This window comes from Setaria italica, chromosome IX (assembly GCF_000263155.2).
Source record: "Setaria italica strain Yugu1 chromosome IX, Setaria_italica_v2.0, whole genome shotgun sequence".
NCBI classification, from domain to species: Eukaryota; Viridiplantae; Streptophyta; class Magnoliopsida; order Poales; family Poaceae; genus Setaria; species Setaria italica.
Window position 1 is genome coordinate 35,178,219 of NC_028458.1, and position 22,061 is coordinate 35,200,279.

Sequence of the window (22,061 nt, forward strand, 5' to 3'; positions counted from 1 at the left end):
ACAAAAGCCAAAAGTTACAACGCTAAAGGTAACATATTTGCAAAATGTGAAGAATTTGTGATAACAGAGCATTTTATTAACTAAGATTTAATAAAAAAAATTCAGGCATGATAAACACCAACATGTCATGTTGTTCATATTCATTGGTCAAATCAAATAGCTTCAGTAAAAATAACACCCATATCTAGCATAAGAAGTAAAACCATTAAAATTCAGTATATAGATGCACAACAGGGCCTCACAGGTCTAATTCAGTAAATAGATGGAAGTAGGAAAGTAATAGTTCCAAAACTCAATCTGAATCTAGAGATAAACAGATAAAGAAACACATCCATTGCATTTGTATAATAGAGATAAATATCTAAGTACTATTTTATGTACTTCAAATTGGCATGTATCAAAATATGTAAACTAACATGCTATATGACACCAAACTACCAAAGGGCACTGGAGTAGACTATCTTTTAACGAAGACTACACAGAGTCAGGGGGTTCTCACTACTCTATAATTATATAGAATCGGTCACATGAGTGTAGTATTTTCCAAAATCACCACAATGATGTACTCCCTCCGTTCCAAAATGTAGGTCGTTTTGACTTTTCTAGGTACATAGATTTTGCTATATATCTAGACATAACCCTATATTTAGATGCATAGCAAAACCTATGCATCTAGAAAATCCAAAACGACCTATATTTTGGAACGGAGGAAGTATGTACTAAGTAATCGCTGGGATAAAATCTGATAGTAGTGAAAGAAAAAAGAGTACATGTACAACAGATATAGAACATACCAAGGTAGTAGCACTGGCTTCTTTTGGCACTACTCTATCTGGATTAGCCAACGAATTGTGACTCTGAAGGAGGCAAATACAACAAACCATGAGGCCTTTTTTATCCCACCTTATCCAATTAGACCTACCAAGTTAGGAAATGATGCTATTTCATAGCTAGCAGACTTACCAAGGGCTATATTTTGCAATCCAGACCAACCGATTTTCCATGTAAATAAAGCAGGGAACTTCAAATCTTACCAGCCCACACAGAACAAAGGATGAATATATTTAATTTTTACATATATTAGTCTAGATGTAAAATGGTTCATTAGGGGTATGTTAATGCACTACCATATTAATATTCTAGAAATCCATTGTAGTGAACCAAATAAAATCAGACAGAGTACAGAACAGAGGGAGAAAGAACTTACCAAGATGGTGATGGTGACACAGTGGCTCCAGGCAACACTGCTATATCAAATGGCGATTTGTAGAGCCGATTCATTTCTACCGGATCGGGGAGGAAAAAAAATCAAATGGCACGTGGTTCGCAGGCGGTAGGATGAAAGGACAATGGTGCGGGGAGACTTTGCATGAAAATCGGGATGCATGATGGAAACTATCGGAATGCGCATAATCATTATTGGCAGGACGATACGGGGAGAAAGTTTGCCTCTTTGGATTTATTAGTACTAGAAGATTGCCCACATTTGTGGCTTGGTCCTTATTGTCATGAGCTCACCCTTGCAAGAGGAGGCCTTTTTGAAGAAAGTTGCTGATCTGGGAATAGCAGAAAGAGATCTTTCTTCGGATGTGTCTACTAGATGTAATTCAACTTACTTAATGCTAGCAGATGCCCTTCACTTTAAAAAGGCTTTCCAAACGCTTATTCTTCTCCATCCTGATAAATATGGTCAACATAATCCTTCAAGTGAAGATTGGGAGAATGCTGCTGTCCTGTGCAACTGCTTGGAGATCTTTTATGAAGCTGCTAAAGTCCTCTCTGGATCTCATTATCCAACATCGAACTTGTTCTTTTCATAATTCTGTGAAATTAATATGAAGCTTATGGAGTGGATCAAAAGCACAAATGATTTCATTGTTTCTATGGCAAAGTCCATGAAAGAGATATTTGGCAAGTATTGTGAGATGAGCAGCATTGTCGGTACAAGATGAAGGTTGTCGAGTTCTATTATACTGAGATGTCAGATGATTTTCGGTTTGACGATATGTATGAATTTAAAAAGATTGTGCAGAAGCTTTATAAATCTTATGCCTCCAAGTATGTTGCTTCTACAGCTAGGTCTTTGAGGAGCACCAGAGAAAAAAGGTTAAGTTTATTTCTAAGGGACAACACTGAAATAGGACATGAGTGCAATGACTATGAGCAATATTGCAATGATCCACTGTTGACTTGGAAAGAAGGTGATCACTTTGACATCTTGAGATGGTGGAAGACACATGGTGTAAAATATCCTATCCTTGCTCGAGTTGCAAGGGATGTTTATGTTTTGGCTATTCCTGCAACCACAGTAGAATCTAAAACAGCCTTTAGTTCTGGAGGAAGAATTGTTCATAAATATCGTAGTCGTTTGGACACTCAAGTTGCGGAGGCACTAATATGCAGCAAGTATTAGATAAGAGCAGCAAGAATTGGTAATGTCACTGCTATATTGTAATGTACATTTGTATGTCTGGTTGAGATTAGTCACTGCTAATACAACGCCACGCTAATTACTTGTGCAGCGCCCGGAGGAGCTCCTTGCAGCACCTCCTCACCAAACCGATCTAATCGGTTTGGAAGGGCGGTTAGACCAGTCTTGCCAGGGAGCCTGGCAAGGATCCAACGAACACCCGCCCGGGAGGGATCCCGTCGGGGCAGGCGCACCTTGAGTTGCCCTAGTCTCGACAGGCCAGCTAGGGCGCCTCCTCATGCCATGGAGATAAGAGAAGAACAACATATGGGTTGGAAAAGTAGGGTAAAGAGGAAGAAGGTAAAACGATAAAAGATAGATTTGATAGATTCGATTGGGATGCCCTCAATCGGCCGTGGCCCTCCAAAAATATAGGGTGGGGAGGTACTGCTCTAGTAGGAGTCCAAGCTTATATAAATCTCGTGTTAAAATACAACTCCTAACTCGGATTAGGCTGATCAAACCGATCTGACCGCCCATCCAAACCGGTCAGACTGGTTTGCACATGTGTAGATCTTGCTAGAGCCATAAATCTCTCATCCGAACTCCAAATCAGGCATTTTATATATATGCATTTTGATCATCTCGACGAGAGCTACGCAACGGTGAAGTCCAATTTCCATTTTGATAACTTTGAACAAACCGGTCTGACCGGTTTGTAGACCGGTTCACCCAGATCTGCTAGTTTTGACCGTCAACAGCCGGAGAAGAAGGTATATGAGCTATTTAGATAGACATCATCTAGTTAGTTTTAGATGCTCATATTTATTTACATTGATAATCATTGTGTTGCAGGTGCTCCTGCTGATGCTGGACATCAAAGTGGCAGGGTGGATGTGTCAGATAACTAGGTGACTCCCCTTTCCTTTTAGATTTTTAATTATATCATTTTACTCTCAAGTTGAACTACTTCTCATTATCCGTAATCATTTTTCTGAATTTTGATCAACTATATTGTTTCCTGAGTTGCTACAATATATTTTTTTTTCAGGCTGTTGAAGAGTGAAGACGTGTTGGCTGCTGTCATGTGAAAAACCTAAGCTATTGCTTGCTGGTATGAACAATCTACTATGAAAGACTGCTATTTATGCATTGCTGCTTGTTGTGTGAACTTGTGAGTTGTGAGAGCAGAGCCTTTTATCACGTTTGAACTTTGAACAATTGTATGTTTATGTTAAGTTGAAACTGCTATATCGATGCCGGTTTGATATCATGGTTGCCGTTATATTGTGATAATTTACTGACAAAACATGCCATGGAACAGAGTAATTGCTGCCAAAATTGTGTCAAAAACATGTACTTTGATTTTTGAAAATTTCATTTGTCCCGGTTGAATTTTTAAAATTAAAACTGATCTGAATTAAGTCCATATTTGAATGTGATTCCAAATGTGAACTTGGTGCTAGAAATTTATTCTGTCGAGTTGCATTTTGGGATATTAACATAGAGTTAATTTGACTAAATATCCAAAATTCAAGACCCTCCAACCGCGTTTGTGGAGTGGCCGCTGGTGCATATGAAAGGGAGGAGAAATTCTTGACGTTTTGCCGAAGCTCTACCAAGTGATGGCGAGGAGCATCCTTTTATAATAAATAAAACCGGCAAGAGAGCTGCCCGTCACGTTCATTATAAAAGGAGCGGCAGGAGTTTTACAAAGCGTTACTTACAGAAACTGTTCTTCCAAGCAGCTTATATCACTGCCTAAGTCAAATAAAACCAGCTGTGATACATCGAAAAAACATCATCCCTTAATTATGCAGCTCAATTGCGGCCCTTTACCTTCTACGTCAACACAAGTAAAGGCTTCTCCTTCCCGATTTGGCAACACGTGAGCATGATGAGCATTCTCAATCCTTGTTTGGATGCCTGTTGTTTAGGCCACAGCAGACCACCATTCTCAAGTCGCCTACTGATGATGCACCTCCATCAAATCATGTTTCCTTTTTTTTAACAAACAGGCACAAGATTGTGCTAATTTCATTGATAAAGAAGAGTTATAAGAATACAGTCATAGGAGACTAAATCAGGAATAGAAAAAATAAAAACAACTCTAACCCACAACACTAGAAGACTCAAGACTCCACAACTCTATCATCGCCGGCCGTCGCAACAAGTCGAGCTTTTGTATCGAAAGATCAAACACCAAAGACGGAGTACCTCCCATATAACCACAACAACAGCCCGCTCGCCAAGATGGTTGTTGCTATGCAAAGCCAATCACCACCATAGCACCAGATCATCCTTGTCCACAGGTCACACACATGTAGTCATCGAAACCCCAGACATGGCTTCACGACATCAGAAATCGAAGGAGAATTAGACTGCAGCGTGTCAAGAGAGGTCACCGCCATGCGGGAACCATAGCCATAGTGTCGTTGCAACATCGCACTCCCAAATTGACCAAAGCATCCATCCGATTCGGACCACTCAAGGCTGTCTCACAATCGCCACCACGAAAACACAAAGTGGGAGGGCTTTGCCGCTGTGGCGGAGCTCCTCGGATTAACTTAGCTAAAGCACGGTCAAGTCGCCTAACACGCGAATTCCATGCCTTAACCAAGTTAACTTGACGATCCGTCGGATTTCATCCGATAAAACCACTTAGACAGGACCGAGTTAGCATAGCTCACACGAAGGTGAGTGTTTCCAGAGAATACAACAGATCAACCAAATTAAATAAGTTCAACAATTTATTACACACGGTTCGAAAATCGGAGTTTTACAGGATTCAAAAGCAACGAAAAGATAAAATAGCGGAAGCTAGCGCCGGGGTCAGATGTCCCTGATGAGGCTGATCAGGATATCAATGATCCCTCTCCTCACCGTTCGAGGAAGGATCCCACTCGATCGTCCACCCAGGAGGAAGCTGGGGAAGCCAAGTGCCAGCAACAGCGCACTCAGAAGCTTCAACTTCACCTGAAAAGAGATGCCACAACAAGGCTGAGCTTCTAAGCTCAACAAGACTTAACCGACCGGTGGAAAAACTACTCCACCAACTTCTAGACATGCAAGGCTCTTTGGCTGAGGGATTTGTTTTGCCAAAAGCGACTACAGTAGGTCCTTACTTTTAATGTTTTAGCTCAGATTCTAAGTTCATTAACCAGTCTATATTTTGCAACTATGCTAAGCAAACATAGTTTCCACACAATATGTGTATATAACTCAGACATCAAGTTCATATCATCATCCTGTTCCATCTTTACTCAGTGTAGCATAGCGATCAAGCAGTCTCAAACTGTGAGAGGCAGACGAATCGATTCGAGTTCCTTAACCATGCATGACGAACCTAATCTCACGACATCCGCGCACCACAAAGGGGTCGCTTCCTGTGTCGGCCGTCCCCATCAATTCCCAGGCACGTGTCAGGTCCAAACTTCCCTTGGCATGCAATGCTCCACAGTCCCGACCTCTTGTCGTACCGTGGTCACACTTGCACCCACATGATGCACCATGGGAACCTCGTTCCAGGGACAGCAGGGGTATAAGCCACGCCCTAGTTCAATCAGGTACTAGGCTTCCCCATCCCATACTAGGTATGAGATTAGTACTTTCAAACACTTGATCATGAACACCAACACTTTCCGACCTTAAGCAACTTCTTATAGACAGACGGGGCAATCTACCGACCACCAAAAGAGTTTACCAGGCCCTGCCCCGTCCACCGTCCTTATAGTTGTAACCAGAAGGAGAACAATCAACTCCTATAACTCGCGAGTGATAGGAAATCACTCGACTTTTACCGAGTCCTATTAAGCATTGCAACTACTCGGACTTATCAGACTAGTATTCAAATCAAGGGAACTAAGTCATGCATCTATGGTTTCAAACAACTCCTATAACGTAAATGCATATACGTACGAAGGAAGGCATGTGCAAGTTTAGAAAGTTGGGTCATGCTCAGGGGCTTGCCTTCGAATGCGGTGGAGGCAAACTGGTCTTCTGCGGGTTCTGCTTCAGCTCCTACGGTCGGCAGCTCAGCTACTGCTCCGTCTTCTGGCACCGGATGCAGCTCGTAGGTGCCGTCGGCGAGATTTAGTTCTACACGGAAATGCAAATGCAAGGGTTAAATATTTAGTCGGTTATTTCAACAACACTTGCACGCTTTAGCTCAGAACTTGTAGCAAAGTTGCAGGAAAAGGTATGGAAGTCCAAGCTTCAGTTGATGGAGAACAGGACAAAAGGGTCGGGTTGGGATAAACTTATAATCTTACCCTCAGACCTAAGGAATAACTGTATTGGGATCCTCAGACTTAACACAAAGAAGTCCCTGAAATTTTACATAGATACCCTCGGGTCAAAGAAAAAGATACAGCCGAGCCCTCGGGCGAGGCGGACAAGGGTCGGCGAAACAGACAGGGTCGGGCGAGACGGAAAAAGGGGTCAGGCGAACCGGAAAGGGGTCAGCAGCTTACCCTTAGGCCTACTGGTGAAGTCTTGGGGTCGGGAAGGAACAGACTTAGACGGAAGGACTAAGGCGCTAAGGCTTGGTCGGCGGCGAGGTTCGAGGTGCTCCAGCGGTGCCGGTGCTTCTTGTGGACAACAAGCAAGCTCTAGCACCGTGCGGAGGAAACAGGTGGCTGGTGCGTTGGGAAAAGTGGGTTCGAGTGGAGAGGGGAAGTTCTTTAAGAGCTTAAGCAGCAGCGCTCAAGTGCGAGCAGAGTAAGGTGCGGCGAGGCAGCGATGGCGAAGTAAACTCCGGTAGGGGCTCTGGTATTCCCTTTTATAGCTGCGCGGAAGAGAGAGGGTTCGAGCAGCGCGAAGATCAGGTCGAAAAGGATGGAGTGCTCTGCCGTGGCGGCGATTGGGTGGCGCCTCCATTGGCCGGCGAAACGGAGCTTCGAGAACAGGGTCCTTGGCCATTGGGCACTGGAGACAAAGCCGGTGCAGGCGCGATTTTTGCCGGGATGAAGAGTTGGCGAGGGCGAGCACAGGTCTGGTCGCGTCAAGCGGCGGATTGGATGTGGCGGCTCGACTGGCGTGTGACAGGAAGGAAGGAAGGCACTGCAAGCGAGGTCGCAGCAGACGAGGTGACAGGGCAAGCGGCGATGCTAGCAAGCGCAAATCAGCGGAAAAAAGGAGTTGTCTCTGCCGGAGCCATGGTTGGCGAAGGTGGTATCGTCGTGGAGCGTGCGCATGGGCGACGTGACTGTGGGGGAGACGGAAAAGCCGGAAGGCATCGGGGCGAGCGGGCGGGGATCCGGGCGAGATGATGGGTGCGGGATGCAAGGCGGTCTAGCGCGGCAGCGGCAAATCCTCTGTCGCGGCGGCGACAGGGCGCCTTGGCGCGGCCGGTGAGGGTGCGAGCGAGACGAGGCGAGGTGGAAAGGACTGCAGGGGCTATCACGCGGGATTAGGAAGGAGGCGTGCTGATCTATCTTGTCACGGCCGGCGACTGGGCGAGGCAGCGCTCGTCAGGGAGGTTGAGCCACGCGGCGGAGAAGCTCTGAAGCGGGGCGCACGCAGGCTCTGGCGTGTCTAACTCAAGAGATCCGTGGGATTTGGCTTTGGGTCCACCATTCAGTCTCTGGCTCTCCCACAGCTCCAAGATTTGGAGGAACACTGGTTTCGGGACTTAGAAAAGAGCGGCCGGTTGCGGGGTTGGTGCGTGTTTGTTGGGTTTTCAAGGGTCGTGCTGATGGAAACTGCTGATTTGGGATTTGTCTTGAGATTAACTCGGCTGATTAAACCAAGGTCGTTACAGCCACATCCACCGCCGGACTCCTCACCTCAATCTCGTTGCCTTGAAAGAAACATAGTGCGTGGGAGCCTCACCACGCCCGCCATTGGACTTTACATCACGGATCAGTCTTATGTATCATCATCAAAGGGTAACGCAGCACCGCCCCACAACCCTAAGCTCCGTCTCCTTCTGCTAAGTCACCACTGAAATCTTCAATTGCACCACAAGCACATTCACCAGAAGCCTCTAGAGATACTGGTTTAGCTACTTCTTTTGTCTACCTCAAGCACATGGTCACCACCATCATGTCAACAAACCATCATTTCCACTTGCACCGTCTCTCGATGATGTCCCATGCCAAAGTACCCCCCAGCCATGCCGGGCTAATCACCGCAGGCCGCTGCAAGTTGTGTTGCCAACACGTTGTCATTGTTGCAAGCACCATCTTCCGATGTTGTCCTACACCACATTAGCCGGCCAACCGCCGCGTTCCGCTGCAAGTAGCCTGACCGACACACATGTCACAACCTGAAGACATCGCCACGCCATCGATGCACCGGACTCCATCTCCTTGGTGATGTCATCTCTCACAACCACACGATGAACCTACGCTCGCTAGTCGCCATAGACGCTGCCTGCATCACCAACTAGCAGCCACCACACCGACGACGAGGCAGCTTTGGTTAGTCGCAGTAGCACATGGCTGCACGGCACAGCTCGCACGGACGCATGTCCTGCTCGCTCACGGCCGCCCTCCACAGCTACACGCAATAGCCTGCCCAAAGCCAAGCAAAGCCGCGTGCCAATGTTTGCAAGCAAGGCGCCCACCATCACCAGTTGCTCCCGCCGTACCACCACGACCAGCCATACCAGCGGCCGTGCTGCAGATCCGTGCAGGGACATTGTTCCTGCATGTGGCCGCCACGTAGTCCTCCCACCCCGAGCAGGTCGGGGTGCCACCGTGGCCATGCCCCACCTCCGCTGGGTTGCTGCTCGCCTCGCAGCGCTCCAGCCGCACCGCCGCCATGACCGTCGTAGTCGACCCCTTGCATGCTCCTCCAACGTGGGCCATGCCGTGCCGCACCTGGGCTCGCCCCCACCCATGGGCGCCTGCTCCACTGGCGAGCACCACCGGTGCAGATCCGGCCTGAGGAGTCTTGGATCTGACCACGCAAGGGCTGGATCTACAACCTCCGCCCAAGCAGAGGCCACCACCGCTATGGCCACCAGCATCACGGCCCCGGCAAGAAGGGGTGTAGAGTCAGTGAGAGAAACCCCGCCGCCGCCATCCTAGCAGACACATGGGCTTCCGGTGCCCTGCTAAGGCGGTGGCGAGGTGAGGGAGAGGGTGGGCCCTCGGGAGGAGAACGACGCGGAGAGATTTTCTGCTGATGCAGCGTTGTTTCAAATCATGTTTCCCACCCAAACCTTAGAAAGAAAGAGTTGAGAGTTGAAGCTTTAATTTGCTAAATGGACCATATGAAGTGTTTTGTTATGTGTTTGTTAGTCCAATATTAACCATTACGTGCCAAGGGGCCAGTCCTTGCAGCATCTAGAAGTCAATCTCCAACTCGAGTTTGGCCAACAGTTCGACTAATGTACTGCTCTGCTCCTATAAAACTTGGCCGAGCCTCCTCTGTTCTAACTTCATGCTTGTGTTGTATTACACATTTCTTCCTTTTTCCTTCTTTCCGGGCGAATTATTTCCATCATATTGGAGCAAGCTTTCATTTGATTGTAGAAAGGAGGTAGCTAGATTACTGAATTAATCCATACACAAGATCAGGTTGGAGTGTCAAATGTTAATGTATAACACATTTGATGGATTTCATCGAATGTCATCTTTTAATTATTCTGTTGCAAAGCTGGTATCACTGACAGTGATATACATGTATCCACAAAATAATGGTTCTCTGCATCTCATTTAATTTGAACTCTTCCATTGGATTCTATACACGTATATATATGTATATAGCAGCTACTTGTTGCCATGCTGCTGGTGATGTTGGTCGTCATGTCTAGCCTTCAGCTCCACCTCCTCCATCGACGACGTCGTTCTATAGGATCTGTGGTCCAGCCAAGCAATGATGTCTTGGAAAACTGTCCGGATGTTGTTGGGCGACTCACCGGAGGTGAGGGCATGCCACATGCCTGGGTAGAGCTTGAGCGTCTTGTCCTGGCTCGCCGCCGATCGATACAGCAACTCGCTCACGGAAGGGTCCGTCACCTTGTCCGCCCCGCCGTGTACGATCAGGAACGGCAATGACACCTACAAAACATCGAATGGTCATCATATGCATTCTTATCTCAGCGGTACCATCTCTTGCTGGTCCTATCATCGCTCGGAACGAGCCGTTTCTGACTTCCCGTGAACTGTAGCACACGGCCGGGTAATTAAATAGAGAACCACTACGGTACAGATACTAAAACCCAATTGGAATAGCATCAACCTGTACATCAATTAAGTTAGCCAATAAAAAAAAAATCAAATGCACGCAGTCAGACTGTTCTATCTATCAGTGGCAATGATGTTCTGATGAAAGTGGTATTCTGTCTAAAAAACTCATAGGTTCGTTAGAGTTTGCAAATATGCAAGACTAGGATTGCAAAAGGATATGTTAGGCTGCTATGCTAATGTTAGGCGTGAGATGAGCCTTTGCATTAGGCTGGAATATTGCCACACTGTAGTGTGGTTGGTGATTAGGAAAGGATCGTCTCCACCTTAGTCATATTAATTTCTATAAACCAAACCTAGCTAGGATATAATCCTTGCCTATATATGATTGTACCCTGTACCCTCGCTGCATAATCAATCTACAATTATCCCGTGCGCAAACCTTGCTTACACTGGCAATGATATTCTTTGCACACTCAGATCAGCAATGATCATATGGCTAGGTTGATGTTACTAGCTAGATTTTTCCTTTGTCATCATCAGTGATGTTCACTATCAGTGTATGTACTCCCTGATCATGGTGTTGGTCAAACAAGAGAGCTAGTAATTGGACAGTGACGTTCCTTACTAATTATCAGTACTGATCTCCATAATCATATCGATCACGTGGCTCTTGTTGACCGAACCACTTAATAATAAATCCAATTAATTGCGATAGATGGATTGAGAGGAAGGGAAACCCACCTGGTGCAGGAGGTTTGCCTCCACATCCAAGCTGACCTTGAGCAGCTCGAATGCGGTCTTGAGGCGCGGCTTGTCCTTGTAGCAGTAGGGGTTGCCCCTGATCTCGTCCCTCTTCTCCTGCGTCCTGTATGCGGCGTCGATGACGTCGTTGGTGGGCACGATCTTCCAGGTGGGTATGATGGAGGTCATGGCCCTGAGGATGTTGACGACCACGGGGTGAGGCCGCATGTCGTCGGCGATCTTGCACATGGGCGCCACGAGCACGGCGCCCGTCCAGAAGTCGGGGCGCGCGCGGTGGAGGAGGAGAGCGACGGCGCCGCCCATGGACTCGCCGAGCAGGAAGCGGTGCCTGACGGTGGCGCCGTGGGAGCGGACGACGGAGGTGAAGTGGTCGTCGCAGTCCTGGACGAGGGCCTTGAAGTCTGGGACGTAGCCCTGCAGGCCGTCGGAGCGGCCGTGGCCCTCGTAGTCGAGGCCGTACACGGCGTACCCGGCACGGGCCAGGCGCTCGCCGGTGCCGCGCATCGTCACGCCGCACTCAACGGCGTAGCCATGGCAGAGGAAAACGAGCGCCTTGGGACCCTGCTGCTTATTCCTCCTCTTCCCAGGCAGCCATCTGCAGGCGAAGAGGCTCATCCCCCGCGAGTTCCTCACGTACTCCTGCGACAAAGGAATAGATCGATCCATGGGTATGTAGATCCGTGATCCATGGACATAAGCAACTCCATCATACCTCTTGGTACTCGTGGTCCAGGACGTCGTCCTCGCCGCCATCATCTCGCCGGCCGCCGTTGCTGCTGCTCATCGCGCGGAGGCAGAGAACAGACACAGAGATCGAGATGGAGAAACGCTGCGGCCCGCGGGGAATTGAACCACCGGAACGAGTTGAATGTTGAATTGGCCCGGTCAACGACGGACAAGAGGGCGATAGAATATATATTCAACTCGATCGATCTATTCAACTGCTAGCAAGGCCGGCAGGGATAGGCAATCGTAGAGAGAGAGGACAGGGGAGTTGACTACACTAGAGATAATGAAGGAATGAGCCAGGAAATCTAGACACGGAGGGATATGGATATATTCACGCTTGATTCAAAATAAACCAGATCTTTTTCACTCGAAAATTCAAACCCAGCTTATTATTATAGATAAATAAAGATAGCTCATCCATCCATTCATTCAGTCAAGCACGACATGCGCGGGCACAACATTCAAACAAGTGACTTGAATTGATGAATAATGGGTCTCCATCAGCCGATGAAGGGGACAGGATGTTGTTTTCGTTAACTAACTTCCTGATGGACTTTTTTAGAGAAACCAACCTGTACACATATTTTATTAGCTAAGACTTAACAACGTCCCTGACGGTGACTTGTGAGTAGGTCTGGTAACGTCCCTGACGGTGACTTGTGAGTAGGCCTGGTAACGGCCTTGTATACCCAAGGGCCGTAAGGGCCTCCAAACTCATGGGCTGTGATTTACGGATTCTATATGGACTAAGGGCCGAATCGAATTGGACTGTTTGTTAAAAGGACTAGATTCTAGCTGTGGCTCGAGCCCAACATGTGGATCGTGAGTGATAGGGCTGGCCCGCGGATCAGATAAGGCCTTAATGTTATCCTCTCGAGGGCGCACATGGGTTGAGAGGTGAGGGTGACTGCGAGACGGAAATAACGATGCGTTACCAGGCCTAGCGCGTCATCATCAACAAAATCTCTGCAAGTTCTAGAAACATAATCGCTGCATTGCGACTGCGAGACAGCAGCGGCGGCGGTGGCGGCTGCGCTGTGACTCCAAGATCCGGTGCAGCGCTGCGAGGGGCCGACGCGATGCTCATCTCCAAGATCCGGTGAGAAGGGGCAGAGATCCCCTCTAGAGCTGCGACGGGGCAGTGCGGTGCTCATCTCCAAGAAATCCCCGCGACAACGAGTTGTCTCCGGTGATCACATCTTTCTTGACTCTCCATGTTGTGTCCGATTCTTGTGTTTGGTAAAGAATGAGTTGACGTGGTGCTGTAATACGCATACGAATTATATGCTCGCTTTCGTCATGTGTTGCATCTTCTATTCTTGGAGCCAGTAGCACGTGTTCCTCCGAGATTACATCTGAAATTTTTAAAGTACTTGAGATTATCGAGTGCCTTGGTGACTGAGCATGTTATGACAGCATTTTGATGCTTCTACTTTGTAGTGCAGCCACAAAGCGGTTGATACTCGTCCACACTATCATTGCTGACGTGCTCTCCGTTAGGCAATTCCCCAACAACATTCTCGGCAAGGTTACTGTAATCTCAACAATACTGGACTTGTGTTGTTTTCTGCCATAGCTCGGAGGCCCGTTAAGAATGGTCAGAGCTGGATATTTACCTGGAGGATCCTAGAGTTCTTGTGAGTTCAGATGAGCACTTCAATGTTCTTGCATGGTGGAAGAAGAATTCTAATGCTTATCCAATCTTGTCTTTGATGGCTATAGACTTTCTTTTTATTCCTGTTAGCACAGTATCCTTAGAATCAGCCTTTAGTGTAGCCTTTAGTGATGCTGACATATGCTTGTTCTGTTTTTTAACTAGCTATGGTGACATATAGTTAAAATCTTCTTCTGAACAAAATCTGGTGACATATGCTTGTTCTGTTTTGATTGCTATTTGCTACCGGCCAGGAAATTGATATAGCTTCCTCTCTGTGGTTCATTTGCACTACACCAACATGCATCTAGTTTCATTCAGTTCTTTAGTGCCTAGGATGTTTCTGATTGTCTTGTGCACTCCTTGATCTAGATGCATCCATTCATGCATGCTTGTCTTGACTTTTTTATCCTGACTAACTGGTATATACATTATTTACCTCTCCGAACCCGTTGCTATTCCGGATAAGGATGATGCAGTTTCTATTGCTATAGTGACTCGGAGTGGTTGATATGAATGGTCCTGCTATCAGTAGTATGAAAAAGTTTGGTCGGTGTAATTTTTAAATTTCTTTATTTGCACATTGTTGTAAGCTAGTGTCTGCCACTTATCTGTAATCTGTGTGGTGGTTTGGTGACTAGTAGAAAAGAGAATTTGGCCAGTAGATATGGACTCATGCAGTCTGCCTGTCTACTCCTTTAGCTTTGCTCGCTTGCCGGTTCAACGGAGAAAGAAAGAGAACTGAAATCAGTTTGGTTGCTGCGCCCAGCAACTCTGGCATGTGATTTGCATGCTAGAAGAGAGAGATACAGAGAAGCAACAGAAACATGGCCTGTGTGCTGTCTTGTTCTATTGGCAGCCCATGGATACTCCTCTTTGCTTGCTTGTTTGTACTAATTAGAGCCCATGGATCATTATGCTTTAGTGTAAATCCTATTGGCCTGTGGGCAAATATAGGATCATGGCTAGATCAATTTGTTGTTTCTTAAAGGATCGAATTGGATCAAGCACTAGTAATAAATATAAGGGTTGAATAAGAATTGGGCTAACTATTTTGATTAGAGGGCTGAAGCAGGGTTGGGGCCGGATTTCGATCAATTACCAGACCTACTTGTGAGATGAGGAGCATCTCACATATGTCCCTAAAATTCACCAAAAATACTAGGAATTATTCTAAACCCATCCACGTATTCTTTTCTCATTATTCATCTCATTTAAGCCCTTTTCCAAAATGTCCTCCTTACACATAATAGAAAAAACCCCTTAAGTGCATACCAAAAATTGCTTTTTCATTCATTTCAATTCCAAAAACCCTAGAAAAAATTCTAAAATATCTTAGGGCCATCCAAGCATGTTTTCATGCCCATCGTTGGTCACCTTGCCCGAGCTCCGCTCCAGTGGTCGAAGTGAGTTCGTCGAGCAAGCTCTAGCCTCGATTTTCAATCCTCTTGACCTTTCCCGGCTTCGCCTGACACTGTGTGACTATCCCCTAGCATCGGATCAGGTCAAAGAGAGTCAGTCGTGCAAGCTCTCTAGCTTCCTATTCCACTTGATCTTGCCCGACTCCACCGTTCATTATGTGGCTATCTCCTAGCACCAAGTCAGGTCGAAGTGATGTCCGTCGAGCGAGCTCTCAAGTCCTAAACCAAGCATCAAAGCAACACCCGAACCAAACCCATAGGAACTTGTTAGAGCTCCACCCGCCGTAGGGCAGGGCCCCAAGATAAAGTTAAGCTCATCGTGCAAGCTTCCTAAGCCTTGAAATCCATTCTCACCCCAGCACCCAATCCTACCTAAAGTCTATCCCAAAACCTAGTCGGGATGCTGCCCAACTAAAACTTCAAACCCTGGCCCAGCCTAGCCGTTATTATGCCTAACCAAAACTCTAGATATCAACAAAACCTAAACATTATGCCACCCATCCTGAACCCTAGGAAATCCATTAGTAAATTTCTTAGAAATTCTTTTAAAAATGCAACCATCCAATCCATTAATTATTTAGAAATCCATTTCTAAGTAATTATTGAATTATCCCTTTTAATCCAGGGATTATTCATTAAATATCGAATAATTCCCAAAACCTCCATCATCCATTTCCTTTCATTTTCCTTAAGCTAGATAGTGATTGTTAGAATTGTTTGCTTGTTTGTATTCTTATTTGAGCCAAGGATGCGCTGGCCAGAAAACAAGGTCCCAGAAGATGTGAAGCTGAAGGTCCGATCGTCAAGAAAACATGTGGAAGCGCTAGCCTGACCAGGCTCTGACAAGAAGTTGATGATCAAGAAGGTGGGAAGCCGAGCCCCTGGTCAACCTACGAAACTTCGATGAAGGCAAGTCCTGGCATCAACTCCTTGATCATATTTTTATCCTATATTTATCATAAATATTAAAACTCACCAAGATAATAACTTGACTGGCATGATTTCTAAAACCATAGGAGCAACCCACCTCTATTATCACCCTTGCCTTGACTTGAAGTTGTTTCTAGCCAAAAATCCTATTAATGACCCCGGTCACGACTAGAATTCCTTAGGAATATCACAATCATGATGTTTTTATGGAAAACCCCAAATGCATGAGTTTTTGAGATAAATCTAAAATGAACCAACTAAAGAGTTAGAACCATTAAGGACAGGACAAGGAAGTAAAGGAGCAGCCTCGAAGGAGAATTCTGTCTCAATGCTTACTTCGATCACATAATGATCGATTCACAGGCAAGTCTTTCTAGTGATACGGACAACCATATGTGCCAAAAAGGTATATCCTTCGGGAGTACCTACTTATGTGAGGCCTTGATTCGAATCCCGCTAGCTGAACTTAGTAATCCATCCCAGGGGCCATGGTGGGCAATGAATATACTAGAGTAGGACCTTCGCATAGTCCCAGGTCTTGTCGGCACAGGTTGACTGAGAGATTCAGAGACCCTAAGGGCAAAGGCCCTATTTATTTGCTTTGTGCACACTTTCCCGGGTTCATATCCGCGTAGCGGATGATAGTCGCCCCTATTTAGACTCTAGTGTATCCATGGATGGACCTAGGGAATGCTATCTAGAGATACACGCAGGCGGGTATGGATCTCGTAGGTCAGTACCACCTATGATCAAGGTATGGGTTGATCGAACATGTGGGTAAAGTGTACACCTCTGCGCAGAATCATAAATCTATCTAGATAGCCGAGGCTCATGGTCACGAGCCCACATAGTCAAAGCTCCCGTTGATTTTGAGATGGGGCCCACATAGTCAAAGCTCATGTGTTTATAAATTGTGAGATGGGGCCAAGGCCCCAAGAGAGTAATTTTGGAATAAGGCGTAAGCCAGCCTAGAAGGACCCTAATGGTCTCTGGTGCTCTTTAAAACTTGAAAATTGGAGGTAAGATTCCCCCTCCAGGACCAGCAACTTAATAAAAGTGATTCTTTCTTTTCCTCCTTTTTAGGAATGGCAACAGGGCGGGTTGGGGTCGAGTGGAGCTTCCGCGGACCCACTTTTGAAACCTGAGAATAAAACCCGACCCAACCCTGAACCTCATTTTGGGTGATAATGTGCACCCGCCCTCGAACCTCGCAGGGCCCCGAAACCCGATGGGGACCTCGAAACCCAAGCTCCTCACCTCTGCCAGCACCGCCGCTGCCCCTCACCTCTACCAACACCCTCCTCCTGGCCGGTGGTCGAGCCATGCCCTCCATCCCCACCGTTGGCTTTCGAATCGAGCCTTTCTGCAGCCGAATCGTGCTTCTTCGTCGCTGCTGGTTAAGGGTTGCGCGCGACAAGGGAGAGCTGGGTGGTGTCGGGTTGGGTGATAAGGAGTCGCGGCCTGCAGGGTTCGGGCTGGGCAGCGTGCGGCAGCGGAGGGCTAGGCGGCGCTGGGGAAGAGAGGGAAGAGCGGCGGGTGGCACAGTGAAGAGAGGGAGGAGCAGCCGACGGCTCGGAGAAGAGAGGGAGGAGCAGCCGGCGGCGCAGGGAGAGAGGGAGGGGCCAGCGCGGTAGAGGCTTGCGGACTGCGGGTAGGGTTTCCATGTTGGGCTGGACTATATATGTTTTTGGCTGGAATGTAACATTAGGTGTGTTGTGGGCCGGCCTCGTTGGCTTCGTGGGCTGAAAACCTTACGTTGAGTATTCATGTTGGGCTACTGGCTGGACCTAACTTCGGGGGCCTGTGGGTGCCCGCGGGGTAAGTCAAAACCCACGCCTGCTCCGACCCGTTTCGAGGCCCCAAACCCGCAGCCCCGCGGGGGATAAACCAGACCTGCCCCTGCACCCGCCGGGTCTCAAACCCGTGGGTTTCGGGTCTGAACCCACCCGGTTGCCATCCCTACTCCTTTTTTGCAAAAGTCACCTCACCTTGCATAAAATAGGTTTAATGATAAAGTCAAACCTCATACCCTTTCCTTGATTATCCGCTGCACGTAATATAATTTCAACGCTAGGATTTGCTGAGTACCATTCATAAGTGTACTCAGGCTTGCTTTCATTTGTACAGGGTTAGGACTTATGATGCTCTAAATTCATTTTGCTTGTGGAATGGGTAATTTCACCACTCTCTGCTACGTAAAGGTGAAACCTATTTTCTATGATTTTATGCATCTTTTATTGTTTTGATACTAATATGTGATGAGAACTGCAGCAGCTACTGATCTAGGGTCTAATGCAGGTAATCAACGGGACCTTTAGAGTAAGGCCCCTACAGTGCCCCAACCACTTCTTGATCTTCTAGCTTAGGAGGAAATTCCTGAAGATCTGGAAGAGGTGGGGGACGCCAAGCTGGCGAAGGAGCAGAGCAACCCACTAGGGTGCGAGTAGGCAGCGCTGGCCGGGCATCCAGTCGGGCAACAAGCCCCTAGGAGGAAGCAATGCAGGGGCTCCACCAAGGCCGACAAGCCCCACATAGGGCCTAGGTTGCCCACGTACCCCGGTGGGCATGGTCCCCCTCCCTCTTTTGACCCAGCTTTCCTATGCTGAATGCGAAAGAGGAAAGGAGGTTGGGTGAGAGCACCGGACAGATGTTCAGGGCTCCTCGCCCTCTCTGGATGCCACTCCACCGCTCCTTCGCCTCCACTCCTAGAGTGCCACGACTCCCCAGGGTTGTGACGCCCATTCGACCTAGCTTTCCTATGCTGGAAGCGAGGCGCCGGCCAAGCCGGCAACCTCTGCTTGGACCATTCCAAAAGTGGACTACGTTGGGGAGTCATTCCTGGACTGACTCCTCTGAACCCTAGTAGGAGCATGAGGGAAACCAAAGACTTCATTTTGGTGGTGGGAGACGATGGACCGCAACCTGGGGGCTAGCTATAGCCAGAGCGTCGGATTCACCCCCAGATAAGGCCTCCCATCCCAAACGCGTCTCTAGGCCTTGGAGTGGAGGAACACCTGTCAGTCCAAGGCGAGCCCCGACTACGCGTCTCGGTACGAAGGGAGGACGATCGTTTCCCCTCAAAAGGCGAGCTCCATCAAGCTGGCAAGCGGGTGTCACTCCCCCGACATGTGGGGCGGTACGCCAGAAGCAAGCAAGGCCTAGGCAACGCTCAGCTGCTTAGGTCAGGTGGCGCTAACACCACACTGTCGAGGCCATCAATGATCAGCTCACGAACTGAGCAAAGGATGAAGCATCGTGTCAAAAAGCAACTACACCACTAGCAACAAGAAGTTAAAACCATTACAAATATAGGGGGTGCAACACAACAACCTAGAGATTCAACAGGCCACCTTCACGGCCACAGTGGCATCCGCAAAAGATAGAAAGAAAATCATAAACTAAGGCGGCGTGGGGGCACCCGACGGAGGCTGGACCATACCAATGGTTGAAGACCCGTTGGAGGCCTTGCTCGGGGAAGCAGCACCAACGGGACCGGCGGTGCTAGAGTACTCCTCTTCACCGCCACCGTCGGTAGAGGCAAGGACAAAGAAGTCAACCACCTCGGCGGTCAAGTCATGTATGGCGGCATGGGCAGCCTCCTCCTCCTCATCATCAGCAAGACCCTCGTGAAGCGACTCCAAGGGTACACCAAGCACCCCAGCTCTTCAAGCATGCCAAGATGTACTTGGACGATGCGTGGGCTAGCTCCCACGTAGTGCAGCGGCGGCATCCAAGGCAGGACGGAGGCTTTCCAAGTGTTTCGCCAGCGTGGTAAAGCTGGGGATGAAAAGCTCAAGCCCACGATCAGTGTAGAGACTCAGAAATGGGAACCACTCCAAGCCCTCATCCATGAGCACGTCCCGCTCTATTCCGTGGCCTCTCGGCGAAGGCGGTTCAGGCGCGAAACATCCACTAGGAAGTCGACCGTGGTAGAGGCTGCGCGTACATCCGCTGGCTCCGCATCTCCGCGCACTTTGAAGCCATCACCAGGGTAGCCTCCACCTCCTCGGCTCGCCAAGTAGCATCCTAGAGCTGGGTGGTGAAGGTGTTCAAGGCGGCACGGATCTTTGTAGTCGTGTCACGGCACTTAGCCTTGATCACGGCATTGGCTTCTGACTTCGCAGCCGCCACCTATTGACTGATCGCTACCACCTTAGCCACTTGTTGGTCCAGCTCGCAGATAAGCTCCTTCTCCTGGTCGCCGAGCTGCACTGCACGCTCCCGCACAACAGCCTCCCTATCCAGAAGGCTACCATCGTGGGAGTCCAGTTCCTGCTCATGAGAGGCCTTCACCTCCTTGCGAGTGGCCAAGTCTGATTCCCAGAGTTGGGCTTGTTCCTTGTGACAAGCGGCGTCGCCCTCCTGGTAGCGCAGCTCCTGCTCTCGAGCGGCCAACTCCCTCGCCTGCTCCACCAACTGGGCTCCTCCCTCGAGAGGGGCGTCTGTGGCACCAACGGCTGCACCACAGACATCCGCAAGGATTGCTTCCAAGGAGACCCATACTCGTGAAAGCATAGCGGTAGGAGTCTGGAATCTGCGGGGAGTCTAAATTGCCATGCCCTCCGGATGCACATGTGCAGAGCGGAGATGAGGTGCAGAGCCCACCCCAGCTTTATCAGGCCCCACACTTGATCGAGTGAATGCGATCCAGCGTGGGGTTGGGGGCAGCTGCCAGAAGCAAGGGAACAAGGGTCCCTAGAGGAGGTGCAGGACGAGAGGATCCTCGTCATTCCCTCGGCCTAATCACCTCAAGAAAAAGGCCCATGGGCCCCTCAACCGGCCCGCGACACGCCTCCTCTTGGGTGAAGCAGGGACCGCTAGGAGGGACTCCAACACGTTGTGTAGGCAAAGGCCCCAGGATCTCTCCCCATGGATCCCCCGGGGCTTGGATCACTTCAGGGGAAGGAAATGGCTGGGAGTGCATTAATGGCACACCTGCGAGCACAGGCACGATTGGCGAGGCAGCTCACCACAACTACACCGTCCCCATAAAAACATCATCATTACGGGGGAGACACGGCGGTGCCGCCTGTGACTAGGCAAGTGGCCGCCTCTCCCGTCTCATCCAATGGCGACAGGGACGGCACCCTTAGAGAAGGCCTGTTTACACAGCCGCCCCGCATCCATGGTAGGGATAGGTCCCACCTCTGCAGTCAAGGAAGGGCGAGCCTTCCTCGGGAAGGAGCCTAGCAGGGCGGACCGACCAAGGCCGCCTCGGGGCGTCAAGTCTGGACCCCTGCATCAAATGATAGTAGCAAGGACGGTGGTGATCCAGCCGCCACATTCCCACCTAAAGTGGTAAAATGAAGATTGGCGAGCAAGACTCCCCCGGGAAGATATTCCACAAGATGTAGGGAGCATAAAAATCCATCTAGATACCCTGTCGAATCCCTCAAGCAGATCTAGTCTTGCACGCTAACTAGATCTAGTCTGATCAAATTCGAGGCAATTGGAGACAACATGCTTTTGCAAGCACAAGAGATTATGATTTTATAGATGCGGAAATTTTTTACATGATTTACAAGATATTATGATTTTCTTCAAGGCTTGGTGCATAAAGAAGAAAAGGGATCCACCGTTCGATCTAGATCTGACGGTTCTCATCCTCGAAAGAGGTAAACCCCATTTTCAGGTGTCTTCGTCACCCTTACAACTGTTTGGATTCGGTGTGCATTCCATTGCTGCCCTACCTACTGTTGGATGCTGCCCTACTGTGGGATGCTCTAACAGGGTGTAAACTCTGAACTGTGAACTTCCGAGTCAACAATAATCGGTCTCACCTTACCGCGCATGGCAGCATACACATGATCATTTTAACCTTGGAAGGATTGTCTCTCTTGTCGTACCGCCAGTGGCAAAAGCACATGGAAACGAATATTGGTCGAGCCATTCTTCTTCCCTGCGCGCACCTTACAGTCTATGTGTGCGAGGTTGAAGGAAAGAAAGAATAATGACCGTTCTTACATATTTCCTCCCTCCCAAATTATAGATCCTTTTAACTATTTAAGGTTTATAGA

General features: G+C 48.5%; 1 protein-coding gene and 1 long non-coding RNA gene across 2 annotated transcripts; one reads left to right on the forward strand and one right to left on the reverse strand.

Moving 5' to 3' along the window:
• Positions 1–9,950: 9,950 nt before the first annotated feature.
• LOC101784571 (caffeoylshikimate esterase) lies at positions 9,951–12,346 on the reverse strand. The gene is made up of 3 exons (XM_004983447.4): positions 12,023–12,346; positions 11,290–11,949; positions 9,951–10,419 (listed from the first exon to the last, which is right to left on the reverse strand). Exons 1-3 carry the CDS (start codon positions 12,092–12,094, stop codon positions 10,129–10,131), a joined length of 1,023 nt encoding a protein of 340 aa, XP_004983504.1. The 5' UTR covers positions 12,095–12,346; the 3' UTR covers positions 9,951–10,128.
• A 595-nt stretch (positions 12,347–12,941) lies between these two features.
• On the forward strand, positions 12,942–13,969 carry LOC111255748. Its single transcript, XR_002675660.1, has 2 exons — positions 12,942–13,228; positions 13,485–13,969. It is a non-coding gene; the product is annotated as an uncharacterized LOC111255748 (long non-coding RNA).
• The last annotated feature ends 8,092 nt before the right edge of the window (positions 13,970–22,061 follow it).